This window comes from Myotis daubentonii, chromosome 17, assembly GCF_963259705.1.
Source record: "Myotis daubentonii chromosome 17, mMyoDau2.1, whole genome shotgun sequence".
Taxonomy (NCBI): Eukaryota; Metazoa; Chordata; class Mammalia; order Chiroptera; family Vespertilionidae; genus Myotis; species Myotis daubentonii.
In genome coordinates, this window is record NC_081856.1 from 42,211,098 (window position 1) to 42,229,042 (window position 17,945).

At 40.2% G+C, this 17,945-nt stretch overlaps 1 protein-coding gene across 2 annotated transcripts; it reads left to right on the plus strand.

Moving 5' to 3' along the window:
• Window positions 1–640: 640 nt before the first annotated feature.
• Window positions 641–17,552, plus strand: PABPC1 (poly(A) binding protein cytoplasmic 1). 2 transcript variants are annotated; one of them, XM_059672081.1, is made up of 15 exons: window positions 641–1,354; window positions 4,416–4,609; window positions 5,074–5,189; window positions 7,337–7,467; window positions 8,568–8,662; window positions 8,984–9,121; window positions 9,533–9,628; window positions 12,610–12,882; window positions 13,002–13,092; window positions 13,976–14,086; window positions 14,171–14,325; window positions 15,116–15,200; window positions 15,641–15,771; window positions 16,385–16,478; window positions 17,308–17,552. In XM_059672081.1, the coding sequence occupies exons 1-14, from the start codon at window positions 1,162–1,164 to the stop codon at window positions 16,475–16,477; spliced, it is 1,902 nt and encodes a 633-aa protein (XP_059528064.1). In that variant the 5' UTR covers window positions 641–1,161; the 3' UTR covers window position 16,478; window positions 17,308–17,552. The 2 variants fall into 2 exon arrangements, with proteins under 2 accessions (XP_059528064.1, XP_059528063.1); XM_059672080.1 differs by having other exon boundaries at window positions 642–1,354; window positions 7,337–7,476.
• Window positions 17,553–17,945: the final 393 nt, after the last annotated feature.

Sequence of the window (17,945 nt, forward strand, 5' to 3'; positions counted from 1 at the left end):
GGCCGAGGCGCGGGGCGGCGGTGCCCGCTGGGATTGGTAGTGCGGTCCGGGTAGGAGAAGGGGGAAGCCCGCCCCGGCTCCTTTCACGCACGTTTCGGAAACGGGTTTCTGGAAGGGATCGCGCCGGCTCACCGGTGCCCGGCGTCCCTCGGGGACCGGGGGCGAACCAAACTGGGCTGGGCCGAGGCGGGAAGAGGCCGCGGCGACCGCGCACGTGGGGGGTGGTTAGGGCCGAGGAACCCGGAAGCCTCGCGCCCCGCCCACCGCGGCGGTGACGGGTTAACGCCTCTGCCGGGTGGAGGTGGGGGACGGGGAGTGCGGCGGGCGGGGCGGGCGGGGCGGGCGGGGCGGCCCTCCCCTCCCCCACGGGCCGACGCAGCGCGGGCCCCGCCCCCCGGCCGCCGCGCGTGCGCAGAACCCGCCGCCCCGCCGCCCCGGCCCCACCCCGTACCCGCTGCGGCCGCCGCCTCTTCCTTCCTCTCTGCTCTTTCCTCCTCCTGTTTTCTCTTCCCTCCGCCCTCTCGCCTTCTCTTCTCCTCCTCCTCCTCCTCCTCCGGCGCCGACGCTCACGTCGGGTCCTGGCGTCAGACGCGCCGGGGCGGGGCGAGGGCCGCGTGCGGTATAAGTAGAGGGTGCAGGAGGCGGTGCTTCCCCTTCTCCCCGGCGGTTAGTGCTGAGAGTGCGGAGTGTGTGCTCCGGGCTCGGAACACACATTTATTATTAAAAAACCCAAAAAAAATCTAAAAAAACCTCTTAAAAAACCCAAAAAAAAATTTAACAAAAAAGTCCGCGTCTCCCCCCCGCCGGAGACTTTTATTTTTATTTTTTCTTCCTTTTTATAAAAATAACCCGGTGAAGCAGCCGAGACCGACCCGCCCGCGGCCCCGCAGCAGCTCCAAGCAGGAACCCAGAGACCGAGGCCTTCTCGCCGCCCGGACCCGACCCCGCAGCACCTCGCCCCCAGCCGGCAGCCAGCGGCCAGCGGCAGCGGACCGACCCCCGTCCTGCGGCGGCTGTTGAGTAGTTGTCGATTCCGCTCGATTTTTGTCCCTCCGCGCTCGCCCCCGCTCCCCTCCCCCGGCGCCGCCCCCGGCCCCGCACTCGCTCCCCTCCGCTCACGGAAAGGTCGCGGCCTGTGGCCCCGCGGGCAGCCGTTCCGAGATGAACCCCAGCGCCCCCAGCTACCCGATGGCCTCGCTCTACGTGGGGGACCTCCACCCCGACGTGACCGAGGCGATGCTCTACGAGAAGTTCAGCCCGGCCGGGCCCATCCTCTCCATCCGGGTCTGCAGGGACATGATCACCCGCCGCTCCCTGGGCTACGCGTATGTGAACTTCCAGCAGCCGGCGGACGGTGAGCGCCGGGCGGGCGGGCGGGCGGCCATGAGGCTCGGGCGGGCGGGCTAGGCCGGCGGTCCCAGGGGGAGGGGGCGGCAGGGCATGTCACACCCCCTGCCCCCGAGGGTCGGCAGAGAGAGAGGCTGGGGCGCCCGGCCCCGCACCCCGGCGGGAACACGCGCTGCCGGCAGCCGCACGCCTCTCTCACGCCCCGCCACTTCCTCCTGTGCAACCATTTTCTCGGCCTCCGCCGCTCAAACTTTAGGGTGATGTCGCGCCGGGCGGGGGGTGGGGGTGGGGAGGGACACGTGAGATTGGGTTCTCCGCGGCGCTTCCGCCCGCAGCCGCGGGGGGCCGGGGAGCCGGGCGAGCGCGGAGCCCCCTTTCCGGGAGCAGGTAGGGGCGCCGCCGCCACCCAGGCTCCGGCCGGCGCCCCGGCCCCGGGAGGAAGTGAGGTTCGGCGCCGGGGAGACAGCACGTGTTGAGCCCCGTCACCCCGCAGGCCCGAGGCCCGCCTGTGCGACCGGCCCCGTCTCCTGGGGGAGCCGCGGGGCCGCGGGGGTCCCCCGGCCTGATGCCATTCGTCCTTCTTCACCGCCCGCCCGGGGCTGACGGCCCCAGAAATGCCCGTGCCCGGGGGCCGTGCGCCCGGGGTTTTCCCCAAGTTCAAGCGCTTCTTCCTCCAACGGCGCGGGGTGGGGGGGGATGGAGGATGGCCCCATGGAAGGCCGTCGTTTTCTCGGGAGTTTAGATCATTCAAATTTTGTTATCAGGTTAGTTTCGTAATACCGGTTATTTGTTCAGAATAATTGTGTTTTTTTTCTCCTCTAAAATAGTTGCTATGATTTTGAGGGGCTTTACTTAAGAAAATGTATTCACAGGTGTTGGCTGTAAAGCGTTACCTGTGACCGCGGTGTGGACTGGGTCATCATTGCTTAGGTGGCATTGGAGTGGTTCAGGTTTCTTTTTAAAAAGCAGCCTAGAATGTCCGTAAGCCGTGAAGAACGACAGAGTTTTGAATAGCAGGTTCTAATTAGCTTGAGACTTACTGGGAAATGTATTGCTAACCTTGTGTTTTTATTTTGAAGTTCACAAGAAAACACAAAATTTGGTAGATGGGACATGTGGCCGGGGTTTTTTCTTTACATCTGGATCAATTGAATTCCAAGGCAGCTTCAGTCGATTTAATTTTGTAGAAAAGGCCTTACGCCGGGGTAGAATTTAAACCTTTATTTTATTAAATTCACTTAGTATAACAAGTTACTTAATTATGGGCATTTCACTGGGCCAAGTTAATAATTGAGATTTGGGGAGGCAGACTATTGTGACACTGGACCAGAAGTTGTAAAAGTGCACTGCAGGTTTCCTGCCCTTTTGCTCTGTAAGCAGCGCTTCCAGATGTCACTTCATACCAGTTCTTTGCAACTCTGGGCACAAGTCATCACTGAACAGAAGAGAAAGTAATACTAGGGAACCTAAGTTTGGGTCAGGTAATCACAATCTAAGTTGATAGAGAAAACTTGAACAAATTCTACAGACCAGAAAATGGTGACTTGAAAAGTGGCTTTTATTTTTTCTAAGCTTAACTATTTGAAATCTAAAGAAACAACTTTTTTAATTTCTTGGGATTTGAAAAAAATTGAATTACCATGTTAAAATATACCCTGTGTATTATCAATATATCAATAGAACAGTGCTAGGACTATTCAAAAGAAGATAGCATTTTTCCATCTTCCATTTATTTGTTTTCTAAATGTACAAATTACTATCCTTCCAAATAGATTTTCGGGGGTTTCTTCCCCCCCCCCTATTTATTGCTACATGAATGGACTTGTAGAATAACTTCTGAAAGTGACCAGTTTCTAATTTAGCAGGAAGAGGTGACTCATTCAAAAGAAGAAGCTTAAGCAAAGTCAGCTAAAAAACTAGGGGTGCTGAGTAGGTGTGGTCAGTTGATAATGAATTGACAGCTTATCTATCATCACTACCTTCTAGAAAATGAAACTTTTATAAAAAGTGACTAGAAAATTTGTCCTCTCAATAACTTTACAGTTAACGTTGGTATGGAATTTGTGAAACTTGGTGTAGAACTTAAAGTGGACTATTTTACTCTTAAGGGACTAGTTTTTTAAACTTAAGGATGTTTTTTTTTAAATTTAGTCTCAACTTCTCTAATAAGTGTTTCTTTAATACACATAATTCTTCATAGGTCCTGAAATCACAGGGTAAATTTTGAAATTTTCTAGCACTATCCAGAAATAATTGGTTAAATTATTAGTTATTAAGTACAAAAGTGATCTAAGATAAAATTGGTTTTATATGTCAAGAAAGCATTAATAGTGAATTGTGAGTATTGTAGACTAAATTATGTATTATCCAGCTAAGTATGCCCAACTTCACATTAGTTTTTGAAGGCCTGATTCAAATATTTTTTTCCCCTGATTCAAATCTTGATCTGAATAGATAATAGCCTTTTCTTTTTTTTCTTTTTCTTTTTCTTTTTACATGGCAATAGGAAGTTGTGCCATGAATCACTGCAATACCCCCAATAATTCAGGGACTTTTTATTTTTTAAGAAAATGGACTGGTTTTTGCTTAATATTGGTAAGTGATAAGCTGCCAATGAACAGGCCAATTTTGGCAAGCAATAGGGAAGAAGCAAAAATGCTTAAAAATTCATAAACTATGCTTAGCCTGTGGATAATCTTTAATTGCCTAATGTCTTTTATATTGCTCATTAAGCAGATTTTATGTGAAAAGGGATCTTGATTTTATGTTGACCAGGAACAAAAAGGTGCTTTTAAATATAATGGCAATTAAAGAGAAAAATTGTTTTAGAAATACATTATCAGTGATATTTCATTAATTAGCAGGAAATTTGGGGCTTCTGATAAGCCTCTTCATGTGTTAGACAATTTAAATCTCAACTAGGTTGAGTAAGGTCCAGCCATCATGAAGTTTGAAGAAATAGAGAGATTGTGGGCCCAATCACTCCTCCCACACACAGTTAATAAAATTTTAAGTGGCCTATAAAAGTTTTGAAGTAATAATTCACTCTGAAAATATCCTTCCTACAGCGGAGCGTGCTTTAGACACCATGAATTTTGATGTTATAAAGGGCAAGCCAGTTCGCATCATGTGGTCTCAGCGTGATCCATCACTTCGCAAAAGTGGAGTGGGCAACATATTCATTAAAAATTTGGACAAATCCATTGATAATAAAGCACTGTATGATACGTTTTCTGCTTTTGGTAACATCCTTTCATGTAAGGTAAGCAACAATGCGACAGATAAACATTTACCATGTTTCCTAAAAAATAGCAACCATACTGTGTATTAATGGGTATCTTTATTTTCCAAATACCCAGGCTAGGTGACTGACAAGTTACAGTTGACATTAGAACAGTGTGCCCACTTAAAAGCAGATTTTTTTTCCCCCCCAGTAAATATCTATATGTGTTTTCTGTCTGTTTGGGAATGCATGTATGCAGAGGGCCAACTATGCATTGTTCTACACTGTTTTATATAGCCACAGATTTTTGGTATCTGCGGGGATACTGAGGGATACATATGTATTTGGGGAGTCAAGTTATATTTAGATTGACTGTTGGGTGTCAGCTCCCCTAAGCCTTCCTCCATCCTCTCAGTGTTGGTCAGCTGTATGGTACTTTTGAACATTGGGAAAATGCTGAGTTAATAGTAAGTAATGAAAAACTGCTATACATTTCCCCCTAGGTGGTTTGTGATGAAAATGGTTCCAAGGGTTATGGATTTGTACATTTTGAGACACAGGAAGCAGCTGAAAGAGCTATTGAAAAAATGAACGGGATGCTTTTAAATGATCGTAAAGTGTGAGTATAAAAGTTTAGTTACACTTCAGATCTCTTATTAATAGTTCAAATCAATACATTAATTGTATAAGTTAATGTATTTGTGCTCTTTAAGTAAAGAGATACAGTTTGAATGAAAATTAACAAACCTACATCTTGGTAGATTTTTATAATTGCTTTTCCTCCACATTCAATGTAACATTAAAATAACTGAATTAATAAAATGATCAGCCTTCACACCAAAAAGAAAATAATGGGTATACTGGGATATAAGCTTTTTCAAAGTAAGAGCATAGTTGAACAACTAGAACCCAGACAGAAGCTTAATTGTAATTCCTGAGGTAGTAATTAGCCCATTTTCTATTTGCAGAAACTGAGGCTAAAATAATTTGCCTGTAATTAAATGCCTGCATGACAGATGGGCTAGAATACAAGCCCAGTGGTCTAAATTCTGAACCCAGGGTGACTCTACGTGGTTATACTGCTGCAATTTATTGATGGATTATAAAGTTGTTTCCCAACCTTTTGAACCCATTCACCTCTTTAAAGAAAAAGCTGAATTAAACCAGGAGTCTTTATGGTTAATCTTTCTGAATAAACTTGTTCTTAAAAGTTAAATAATGTCACTGATGGCCTGGCCAGTGTGGCTCGGTTGCACATCTTCCTGTGCACCAAAAGGGTCACTGATTGGATTCCTGGTCAGAGCATATATATGCCTGGGTTTTGGATTCGATCCCCAGTAGGGGGTGGGATATGCAAGAGGCAGCCAATTGATGTTTCTCTCTTACATCAATGCTTTCCCCTTTCTCTCTCTAAAATCAATAACAACAATAAAGTAAATAACAATGGTAAAACCTGTGTAAGACTATTTCTGCTATAGGTTGTAAGAATACAGATTTTATGAGCCCAAAGAAATGACAAATTTTATTTTCTCACTGTCAGTGGATCTGGGTAAGTTTAGCTGTGAGGTCATATGTAAATGATCTGTGAGTTTATGTTGTGTGTGGTTAATGATGGCATACAAATTGGGTTTGGTTACAAGTCAACTGCATCACTCTTAAGGTGTGGTTCTCATAAACCAGTGCAAGTGGTGTGATCAGCCTGTACGTGAAGAAGTTATGCACATGGTTTGGATTTTGAGTACATTTAAATGAGAAATATTCAGCATTAGTATTCTCAGATGAAAACATAGTTTGCCTGTCAGCTGTGCTTCAAGGGGGGCTAAGTGCTCATCACTGGTGGGGCAGATTTTTGAGTAGGATTATAGGAAATGTTTTACTTTGGTACATATTAAATATTCTTCAATGACACATTTATATTAGGGGAAAACTAAATTTAAAAACATTTTGTTGATAATGTAAAAAATAATGCAGGGCTATTATGTGTTAAGAGTAGAGAACTAAGTTGCATTTTAAGTTACAAAGTGTAAGAGCCACTTTGAAACAGCTGCTGTAAAAGCTTTTGTCCTTTTTTCTAAATCCTCACTGGAGTATATGTTTTAGGGAGAGGGAGAGAGAAACATCAGAACAAGGGTTGGTAACTTCCTGTATGCACCCTATCCTGGGATCTAACTTGCTACCTAGTAATGTGCCCTGACTTGGAATTGAACCTGCAATTGTTTGGTGTACAGGACAATGCTCCAACCAATAGAGCCACCTGGCCAGGGTGTTTTATGTCTTTTCATTGGTGTCCCACTCATCTAAAGGTGTGATCTCTTTAACCCTGGCTCGACAGAAGGGAGAGAAGTGTGTATTAAGAAAAATGGTTTTTTGCCCTAACTGGTAAGTTGTTCAGTTGGTTAGAGTGTCATCCCAATACACCAAGGTTGTGGTTTCAACCCCTGGTCAGGACACATACAAGAACCAAAGAATAAGCGGAACAACAAATCAATGTTTTCCTTTCTCCCTTCTCCCTTTTTGCCTCCCCCCTCACTGAAAGTGAATAAAGTTGAAAGAAAAAATGTTTTTTTGTGTGTGTGATTGTAATTATGAAGTTTTTTATATTTTATACTTACATTTTTTCATTGAGGCTCTATTTCTGTTTTACAGTGTGCTCTCCATTAGAGATTCTGAAATTATGAATAGCATTTACAAAATCAACCGTTAGGCTTAATCTGAACTTCTAAAATGGAAACTAAATTTTATAGTCTACACTTTCTTTTCTTTTAGATTTGTTGGGCGATTTAAGTCTCGTAAAGAACGAGAAGCAGAACTTGGAGCTAGGGCAAAAGAGTTCACCAATGTTTACATCAAGAATTTTGGAGAAGACATGGATGATGAGCGCCTTAAGGATCTCTTTGGCAAGTTTGGTAATGTGTCTGAATTAAATTTTTACACTCAAAGTTCTGAGTAATCTTTATATTAAAAGCCTAGGCAGAATGACAGGTCTCTATGATGCACACTGACCACCAGGGGGCACACGCTCAACGCAAGAATGCAAGAGGGCATAGGCCAGGCTGAGGGACAACCCAACCGCCCCCCCCCTTCCTCCACCCTCCCCCCTGCCCCTCCGCATGAATTTCATGTACTGGGCCTCTAGTTGCTCAATATTAGTTTTGGCTAATTTTACCAAAATAAATGAGACTTACATGATACTTAAAATTTGTAGTTTTTTGGATTAAGCTACTGATCATCTATTGTACTGCAAAGTAATATATATATATGCCTAATATGCAAATTGTCGGGTGTTGTATATTTAATCTATTTTTTGAGATTAGAAGCTATTTCTGAAGTTTGGTTGGATATTGTAACCACTTCAAATAAATAATGCTGTCAGTTGGCCTCCAATTTGTAAATTTGTCAGTTATATTCTGGATGGCTTTGCATAGCAGAGATTGAAAGTATAACCTTAGGACTGCAGCACATTCAAAAGTAACAATCTATGATCATACATCTTGCAAATTCTCTAATTGGATTTTTAGCCTTTTTGTCCCACCTACCTGAGATAATACGCGCCTCAGTTAAGTGTCGTTTTTACTTGAGTGGGTGGGGATTGGGCATGTGGATTCAGAAACATGCCACCTCCAGGTGATTCTTGTCTTCCCAAATGTCAGGCGCTGTATTCCCTTCACTGACTGTTGAAATCAAGTGGGCCAGGGCTTAAGAAGTTCTTATTTGTTAATTCTGATGTCAAGAAAACCAAATTGTTGGGTTAAAAAAAAAAGCAAATCTGGTCTGTAGTACTGCTAAGAATAAAATTTCATTTTTTACAGTTGTCTAAAACGTATCTCCATAAATGGAAATAGGAATGTTTTCAGTTTACTTCTTAGTAGAAATACGAAGTCTTTTAAGAGACTATTTAGTGCCCATGCATGGCTTTGTTTTTGTGCGTTGAAACTTAAAATGTATAAACTAAGTATTGCATGGAATATCTAAGTCATTAAAAAAAATTTTTTTCTAGGACCTGCCTTAAGTGTGAAAGTAATGACAGATGAAAGTGGAAAATCCAAAGGTTTTGGATTTGTAAGCTTCGAAAGGCATGAAGATGCACAGAAAGTAAGACTTAAATATATTAACTAAAGGCACTAATTGCTCTGTGTTTTATCGCAAAGAGATATAAAACTGGGTTGCTCTTATGTTGAAATTTACATGCATACCAATGGCTATTTTACATGTTCATCTTTACATGTTTTTTTTATTTTATTTGGATTTCATGTATTTTGACATAAATTGGGAACCTACATTTTCCCCAAACTGCAAAGTTTAGTTTTTGTTATGGGTCTGTCTTTGGCTTTCACAACGTAACAAACTTTGTTGTTAAATAAATAAATTTCCATATATCAAATTAGTAATTAAAGTTTTTGTTATTTCTGTAAGGCTGTGGATGAGATGAATGGAAAGGAGCTCAATGGAAAACAAATTTACGTTGGTCGAGCTCAGAAAAAAGTGGAACGGCAGACGGAACTTAAACGCAAATTCGAACAGATGAAGCAAGATAGGATCACCAGATACCAGGTTCGTTTTTTGTTTAATATATTTTTATTGATTTCAGAGAGGAAGGGTGAGAGAGACAGAAACATCAGTAATGAGAGAGAACCACTGATTGGCTACTTCCTGAGCAGCCCCTACTGGGGTTCAAGCCTGCAATCCAGGCATGTGCCCTGACCGGGAATCGAACCATGGCCTCCTGGTTTCATAGGTCTACACACAACCACTGAGCCATACCGGCTGGGCTGCCTGGTTCATTTTAATTGAACAAGTTAATAAGACAGGGATGAGGGAACCTATTTTACTTACTGACACATAATCGGAGGATTTGAGTGGGGGGAGGGGGAAGAAACATGGGATAAAACAGTAGGAAGTGTGCTTAAGTGCCATCATGGTTTTCTTTTTCTAGTTTTTCTTTTTCCTTTTTTTTTTTTTTAGGGTGTTAACCTTTATGTGAAAAATCTTGATGATGGTATTGATGATGAACGTCTCCGGAAAGAGTTCTCTCCATTTGGTACAATCACTAGCGCAAAGGTAAGCATTTTTTTTTTTTTTTTGAGATTTTGGGAAAATCCATGGTTATATGTACTTATATTTCACATCAGTTTACTTTTTTTTTTTCACTTTGTAAACGAATAGTCAAATAAGGTGGGCCTCCCCCCCCTTTTTTTTTTTTTTGTTTTCCTGGAAATCAAGTTTTTGCTTCATTACTTAAAAAAAAAACCATTCAAATTTGATGTGGATGTTGTAGCCCCATGGTTTAATTTTGCAGATGGAGAGTTCTGCATTCTTTCCTGAGGAAGCTGCAGTTGATGACCGACCATAGTTAAATTGATTGATCCTCAATGATGTGCACTGTTCTACACTTCGTTAAACTAGTGCTTTTACTGGTTAAGGTGTCAGTTTATTAGGGGACTATACCTGTTAACAATTGGGCTAATCTGTATTCACTTATTCTGAAGAGTCAGACTCTAAAAACAGGATTCTATACTAAATTCTGGAATTTTGGAGTGTAGGAAACATTAAAGCTCTGTGCTCTGGAATGATCTGTGGCTCATCTTTCTACTCAGCTTTTCCTGGCAAACCCATTGACTGAGGAAGCTTCTGTGAAAGTGAGGAAATGTTAGGAACACAGTAGATGAATACAAATAAGAAAGCAAGTGATGTGGTTGTCTTGTGTTACAGCCTGTGCTTTTACAGTACCTGGAGTGTGGCGGCATTTATTCCTGAGTGTCTTTAACCTGCTTGGAAGCTGTTTAACCTGAATATTATGCATTCATTTATTTTAAATGTATTTCACATGCATGTTTTACAAAGGAGAGTTCTTAAAGTCCTTTGTGGATTATAATATCACTATTTGCAAGGAGGTGAAAAGTTTGGCAAGAATTTATTTTGGAGGGAGGAAGGGGAGGGTATTATGTTGATTTAATAATGCTTGCTGAAAAAACATATCAAAAAGAAAGACAAAAAGTGAAAGGCAACTCCTGCATCCCCCATTTCAGTCTCCAAAAAGATTGAGTGGTGTTGATAATTTTTTGTGCTTGTCCAGTCTATATGTATAGTTTTTAGAAAACAGGATTATGCCCTGCATATTCTGCAACTTGCTGTTTTATTTAACAATATATCTAAATACATATTTCAGGCATTTATATATTTTTTTGCTAATAGTTAAATATTCATGGTATGGATATATCATAAATTATTTTACTGTACCTGTATTGATAAGTATTTGGATTGCTTTGTATGTTTCCAAAGTTAAATCCACCTTTCTACAAACCATTTTTACTCATATATATATTTGTACACATGCCAGTATTTCTAGAATTGATATTGCCGTTTTGTGGGTGTGTATTTAAAATTGATACAACAGAATTGTCCAAAAGGGCTGAATAAATTTCTATTAGTCTTATTAGTAGAAAGCAGTATATATATATAATCTTTTCAAATGTTGACATGTTTTTCATGTGTTTACTATTTTTGCCTTTCATTGCATACTTTTATATTGCATTGGTTGTCTTTATTAACTTAGGGACAATGTATGTCAATCCTTTGTTTATATTGCAAATATTTTCTCTCAGTCTTTCACTTTGTACTTTAGGATCTTGTGTCAGATTACATTTTTCCTTCATTTTTGCATTTTATGTTCAGATTGAGAATCTGGCAATTTTATTTTTTTAATGTGATGTGAAGAGGTCTAACAGTTCTTTTCAGTTATCCCAATGTACCATATACTAAATAGTTCAAAGTCCATCCTTTGCCCCCTATTTTTAAAATGTTCACTTTAACGCACTAAATTCCCATAATTGCATGGGTATGTTTCTGGACTCTTAAATTTATATATAATTGACTTAAAATGTTAATTTCATGTTTACAACACAGTGTTTCAGTATTTTATATATTGTGAAGAGATGACAATTCATCACTGTACAGTTACAAAAAATATTTTTCTTGTAATGAAAAACTTGTAAGATCTCTGCTAGCAACCTTCAAGTATACAATACAGTATTATTAACTACTAGAGGCCCGCTGTACAAAATTTGTGCAAGAGTAGGCCTTCCTTTCCCCGGCTGCTGGCACCAGCTTCCCTCTGGCACCCCCGGGACTCGGGGTCATCGTCCGGAAGGTCATCTAGTCTAATTAGCATATTACACTTTTATTCTAGTCCCCATGCTGTACATTCCATTTCCATGATTTATTTTGTAGCTTGGCTTTTGTACTGTTTAACCCCGTTTACCCAGTTTTCCCATCCTTTGCCCCTCTGGTACCCACTCGTCTTATTTTCTGTATCCAGGAACTCGGGAGTTCTTTTCTTTTGTTTGGGTTGTTTTTTTTTAATTTGTTTTTGGTTTTGATTCTACATATAAGTAAGATTGGCGTCTGTTTCATTGCCATTTTTATTCCTGTGTTTCCAGCATACTGTTTAATGTAGCTGGATAGCACACTTATGTATATTTCTGGGCTAGTGAGGAGTTCTTTACATTACCTCATTGCTTGTTGCAAAGATCTTTGCAGTCAGTGAAAGTTTCCTGAATATTGTTTGTACCCCAATATTCATGGCCCCTTCTGGTCTTGAGTGTGAAGTTTTTATTTTAAAATATGCGTATTAGAAGATTCAACTGCTTTCCTTCCCCCGCTTTCCTCTTTAAAGAGTAGTAAAGCATTTTGTCAGCTTCAGTGGCTCGAAGAGTGATTTTAATTGGGTATTTCCAATTTAGTAAGCCTTGAATTTATTTAGCTATTTAAACCTTAATATTGAGAATCTAAATATCTGAGTATCTTTAAAAAATTGCTGTTGCACCTCTGCCCCTTTACTTCCTCCTTTGCTTGGCTGTGATAATGCATGTGTGTAGCTTGCCCTTAATATTCAGGTACTAAGGAAAAACTGGGGAAAAAATTCTTTCATTGTTAACAGGGTTTAGTTGAGTCAGTAGCTGTCATTGTAATAATGCTCTCAATTTGTGCCTCATTCTACCACTGCATTAACCTTGTTTAATATTTTTTTTTTCTTTCAATAGGTTATGATGGAGGGTGGTCGCAGCAAAGGGTTTGGTTTTGTATGTTTCTCCTCCCCAGAAGAAGCCACTAAAGCAGTTACAGAAATGAATGGTAGAATTGTGGCTACCAAACCATTGTATGTAGCTTTAGCTCAGCGCAAAGAAGAGCGCCAGGCTCACCTCACTAACCAGTATATGCAGAGAATGGCAAGTGTGAGAGCTGTGCCCAACCCCGTAATCAACCCCTACCAGCCAGCACCTCCTTCAGGTTACTTCATGGCAGCTATCCCACAGGTACGTTTTTCTGTTTGAGAACCTTTATTTAGTATATAGCAGGTATATATTTAGAGTATATAGCTAGTTGCATTATTTGATTTTACTCTTTAGCTGATGTATTTGCTTGCTTTCTGCAGACTCAGAACCGTGCTGCATACTATCCTCCTAGCCAAATTGCTCAACTAAGACCAAGTCCTCGCTGGACTGCTCAGGGTGCCAGACCTCATCGTAAGCTTTTCCTTTTTTCTCTTGAGGGGATGGATTATTTGAATAAAAATATACATGGGCCAATTAGCTGTTATATTTCAGTGATATGTTAACTTTTCATAATTTATGGTTATCAATGTTCATTTGATTCTAGCTTTTTTTTTTAATTCTCACCCTGGGTCATGCTTATTGAATTTATTTGATTTTTTAATTTAAAAAAAATTGTAAAATGCTTCACCACTCTGAGACAGTGAGACAGTGATTTCTGTGCTGGTTTGACTTTTCCTTTATGGTAAGTTTGGGAATGGATCCAACTCTTTATTCTTTTTTAACTTATTTTAATATGTTTCCATTGATTATTTATTTATTTTAAATTTTTTTAGAAGGAGAGAGAAATATATGAGAGAAAAACATTGATCAGTTGCCTTCCGCACACACTCCAACTGGGGATCGAGCCTGTAACCTGGGAATGTTCCCTGACCGGAAGTCAAACTGGTGACCATTCAGTGCACCAGATGATGCTCAACCAACTGAGCCATACTGGCCAGGGCAGGATCTAATTCTTAATTTCATATTTGGTTGGGCATTAGTTTTAAAGATTTTGTTACTTGTATGAGGACCAGGTCCTGGCATCTTTGGCCTTATCCTGTCTGTAGAATAGTGTTGTATTGTAGGAACACTTGGAATGAGGTTTGTGTATGATGATTAGATATTAGTAAGTACTTGTATGAATGAATATTCACTGATGCTGTGATCTGATAAGTCTGGGGATACTGTAGGTGTGAGACTAAAAAATGGTATTTACTTTTAGCCTTTTGTTCAAACCTCAGCTCTAAAAAAGCAGCATGAACACCTTCAGTGAGTTTTGCCGAGTTAATGTGTGTGTTCATATCTTTAAATGCAGCATTCCAAAATATGCCCGGTGCTATCCGCCCAGCCGCTCCTAGACCACCATTTAGTACTATGAGACCAGCTTCTTCACAGGTTCCACGAGTCATGTCCACACAGCGTGTTGGTGAGTCTTAACCCTGCCTATAAAAATTGGTCTCCAATTTGAAGTAGCAAGGTAAATGTACAAAATACATGTTTTTATTTTTAGCTAACACATCAACACAGACAATGGGTCCTCGTCCTGCAGCGGCTGCTGCTGCAGCTACTCCTGCTGTCCGCACTGTTGCACAGTATAAATACGCTCCAGGAGTTCGCAATCCTCAACAGCATCTTAATGCACAGCCACAAGTTACCATGCAACAGGTATGGACTTACTGATTTCTTCATAAAGGCAACAGAACCTTGGTTGCAATCAAAGAAATTGAAGACAACTATGACATAGGAGAGTTTAGGTTGTCTAGAACATTTTTAAAAAAAATATATTTTACTGATTTTTTACAGAGAGGAAGGGAGAGAGATAGAGAGCTAGAAACATCGATGAGAGAGAAACATCGATCAGCTGCCTCCTGCACATCTCCTACTGGGGATGTGCCCGCAACCCAGGTACATGCCCTTGACCGGAATCGAACCTGGGACCTTTCAGTCCGCAGGCCGACGCTCTATCCGCTGAGCCAAACCGATTTCAGCTAGAACATCTTGTTAATTGTCCCATTAGTTGATAGTATGTAAAAATGTCTTACCTGCCTTGTGCTATAGGAATAAGATAAGCTTTCTGCATTTCCCATTCTTAATTGGGTGACTTGAGTTTTATTTGGCATAGCTGTAAGGAAGACAGGGTAAAATCAAGTTTACTTGGTGAGATGTAGCTCACTCCTGCACCTCCCCCCTCCCCCTTTTTTTTTTTACCCTGGCCAAAACTGTCATTGCTTATAATAGAAATCTGGTTCCAAAGAATACTCCAGGTTAAAAAAAAAAAAGTGAAATATCCCATGTGGTCTTAATACTTGAACAAATAAGTGTGTTTGTGGTTTACTCAGCTTCTATTTGTTCAGATTGCAGTCTATCATCTCATTGATTTTCCAGTGGTGACTGTCACTTATACTTGCCATTACTTCTTACTTGAAACTTAGGAATTTTCCTATTTTATATCTAGCCTGCTGTTCATGTACAAGGTCAGGAGCCTTTGACTGCTTCTATGTTGGCATCTGCCCCTCCTCAAGAGCAAAAGCAAATGTTGGGTAGGTACCTCTGTCTTACCTAGTCAGTTAGAGACTAGAAAACAGACACAAAAACCTCTTTTGCACCTAATAATACAGCTGGATTTATCTGAATTCGCATGAATGATGAAGATGGCACAGTTTGTCTGCCTAACTAATTTAAAGCCCAGAAAGTTATTAATACATTGCTTTTGATGGATATGGTAATAGGAGGGCATTACACCCCTACTTGCTATGCATTCCCACCACATTGTTGGAAGAGGGAATTTGAAACAAGTGAGGGACGAAGAACTTTGTTTGACTTTGCCTGAGTATAGATTTAACAATTGAATATAGCAACATAGCTTACGCTCATTTATTTGCTATATACAAAAGGTTCTTAAATCCCGGTTTTAATATGGTAGATGCCTTTAGGATTTTTTTTTTTTTAATTGAAGTCTTTGAAATGTTTTTGTCCCTAGGTGAACGGCTGTTTCCTCTCATTCAAGCAATGCACCCTACTCTTGCTGGTAAAATCACTGGCATGTTGTTGGAGATCGATAATTCAGAACTTCTTCATATGCTTGAGTCTCCAGAGTCTCTCCGTTCTAAAGTAATTTAAATTTGTCATTTATCTAATAACTTAGACTACGAGTACTTTTAGGGCTTTTTGTAGGAGCTTAATTTCATAGAACATTATTAAGTGCTATATACAGGGTGGGCAAAAGTAGGTTTACAGTTTTAAGTACGTGAAACAGATCATTCTACAAACCGTGCACTATTCTAAGAGTTCTACAGGTAGTAATTGTAAGTTCTGATAATAACGTGTGCTGCTGTTGTTCCCAATTTATAAATTGGGAAACAAGCATAGAGACGTTAAATAATTCCCCAATGCTCACAAAGCTAGAAGTGCCAAGCGTGGTTTCAAATCAGTCAGTTTAACTCTAGTATCCATGCTCTCCTAGCTGCTACTTCTTTACTGGAAAAAGATAGTGATATTTGTTAATATTTTTCAACTTTGGAGGATTTTTGGTGAGAGTAAGTACAAGAGAGTTCATAATTCTGGAATAGTGGTGGAATGGAACTCAAAAAGATAAGGATAATAGTTGGAATGTTCTTTGGAACTCTTAGTTCTTTCCACTTGACCTTTGATGACATTTGTGTATGGTCAAGTTGAGATTCTTTTAGTTATTCCTTTTCAGAGCCAGTTTGTTCTCCTTTTTTAGGTTGATGAAGCTGTAGCCGTACTACAAGCCCACCAAGCTAAAGAGGCTGCCCAGAAAGCAGTTAACAGTGCCACCGGTGTTCCAACTGTTTAAAGTGAGCTTCCCCGCATGGTTGTTTTAGCTTGTTTCCTCAATCTTTTATAATAGTTTGAGCATATTTTGAAACATGGCAAAAATTATTCTACCATTAAGTCCAAATATATTGATAGTTTTTCAGAGAAAAGAAAATGTAAGAATTAAATGTTACTTGTTACCCTGATATTAACTTGGATTTTCAAAATCAAAGCATTTAAACATTTTATATAGTGAGTTTTGTTAAATGGCCTTTAACAGGGGTTGGCCCTTTGTGCACTTTATTCTCAGGGCCTTCCTAGCTTATGCTTTTTCTTGGGTGGCAGTAGTAACAGTTGCCCTTAGGCCTCTACTATTGCCTTTTATTACTCCCAAGAAATAGTATTATAATGTAGCTGTTCAGCCAGGACCAGAGATTGGAAAAGCTTTTCTGAAAAGGACCAGATAGGAAACATTTTGGGCTTTGTGGGCCTTGTGTTTGTTGGCAGAAACTCAACCCTGTTACAGTATGAAAGCAGTCATAGACAATATGTAAACAAATGAGTGTGGTTGACTGAATTTGGTACACAGCTTTAATTTGCTACTGACAAGTACTAGTATTGGTCTTCCTTGTTTTGTTGGCTTGGTTTTATTGAAGTATATTTGATACATAATGGGGAAATTTAAGGCACACCACACACCATGTTAATTGGACACATGTCTATATTGTGACATGATGGCCACTGGAGCGGTGGTTAGTGCCTCCATCACTTTATGTAATGATCTTTTTTTTTTTTAGTGGTTGGAATAATTAAGATCTAGTCTCAGAGCAAGTTTTATGATTATAATCTTTTTTCCCCCCACGTTTACAGATTGATCAGGGACCATGAAAAGAAACTCGTGCTTCACCGAAGAAAAATATCTAAACATCGAAAAACAATATTACGGAAAAAAAAAACATTGCAAAATATAAAATAAATAAAAAAAGGAAAGGAAACTTTGGACCTTATGTACCGAGCAAATGCCAGGTCTAGCAAAAATAATGCTAGTCCTAGATTACTTATTGATTTAAAAACAAAAACAAAAAAAACACAAAAAAAATAGTAAAATATAAAAACAAATTAATGTTTTATAGACCCTGGGAAAAAGAATTTTCAGCAAAGTACAAAAATTTAAAGCATTCCTTTCTTTAATTTTGTAATTCTTTACTGTGGAATAGCTCAGAATGTCACTTCTGTTTTAAATAACAGAATTGATAACTGAGCAAGGAAACGTAATTTGGATTATAAAATACTTGCTTTAATAAAAATTCCTTAAACAGTAAACAGTGATGTTATGCTATTTTATTTCACTTGGCTTGTGTAAGTAGGCGATAAGTTGGAATTAGCTTAAGAACCTCTTGTGACAAAGGTATAGTTTAAATGATCTTAACATTTTTATTTTTTGAGATGACAGTTTGACTATTAAGGTTTCTAGGCTGAGAGATAACTTAAGCCTTCATTTACATGGT

Bases quoted from the DNA above. Each gene is read 5' to 3' on its own strand.
- PABPC1 (XM_059672080.1), top strand. From the start codon at position 1,162: ATGAACCCCAGCGCCCCCAGCTACCCGATGGCCTCGCTCTACGTGGGG. The intron at 7,477-8,567 runs GTAATGTGTCTG...ATTTTTTTCTAG, and splicing joins GGATCTCTTTGGCAAGTTTG to GACCTGCCTTAAGTGTGAAA. The intron at 8,663-8,983 runs GTAAGACTTAAA...TATTTCTGTAAG, and splicing joins GGCATGAAGATGCACAGAAA to GCTGTGGATGAGATGAATGG.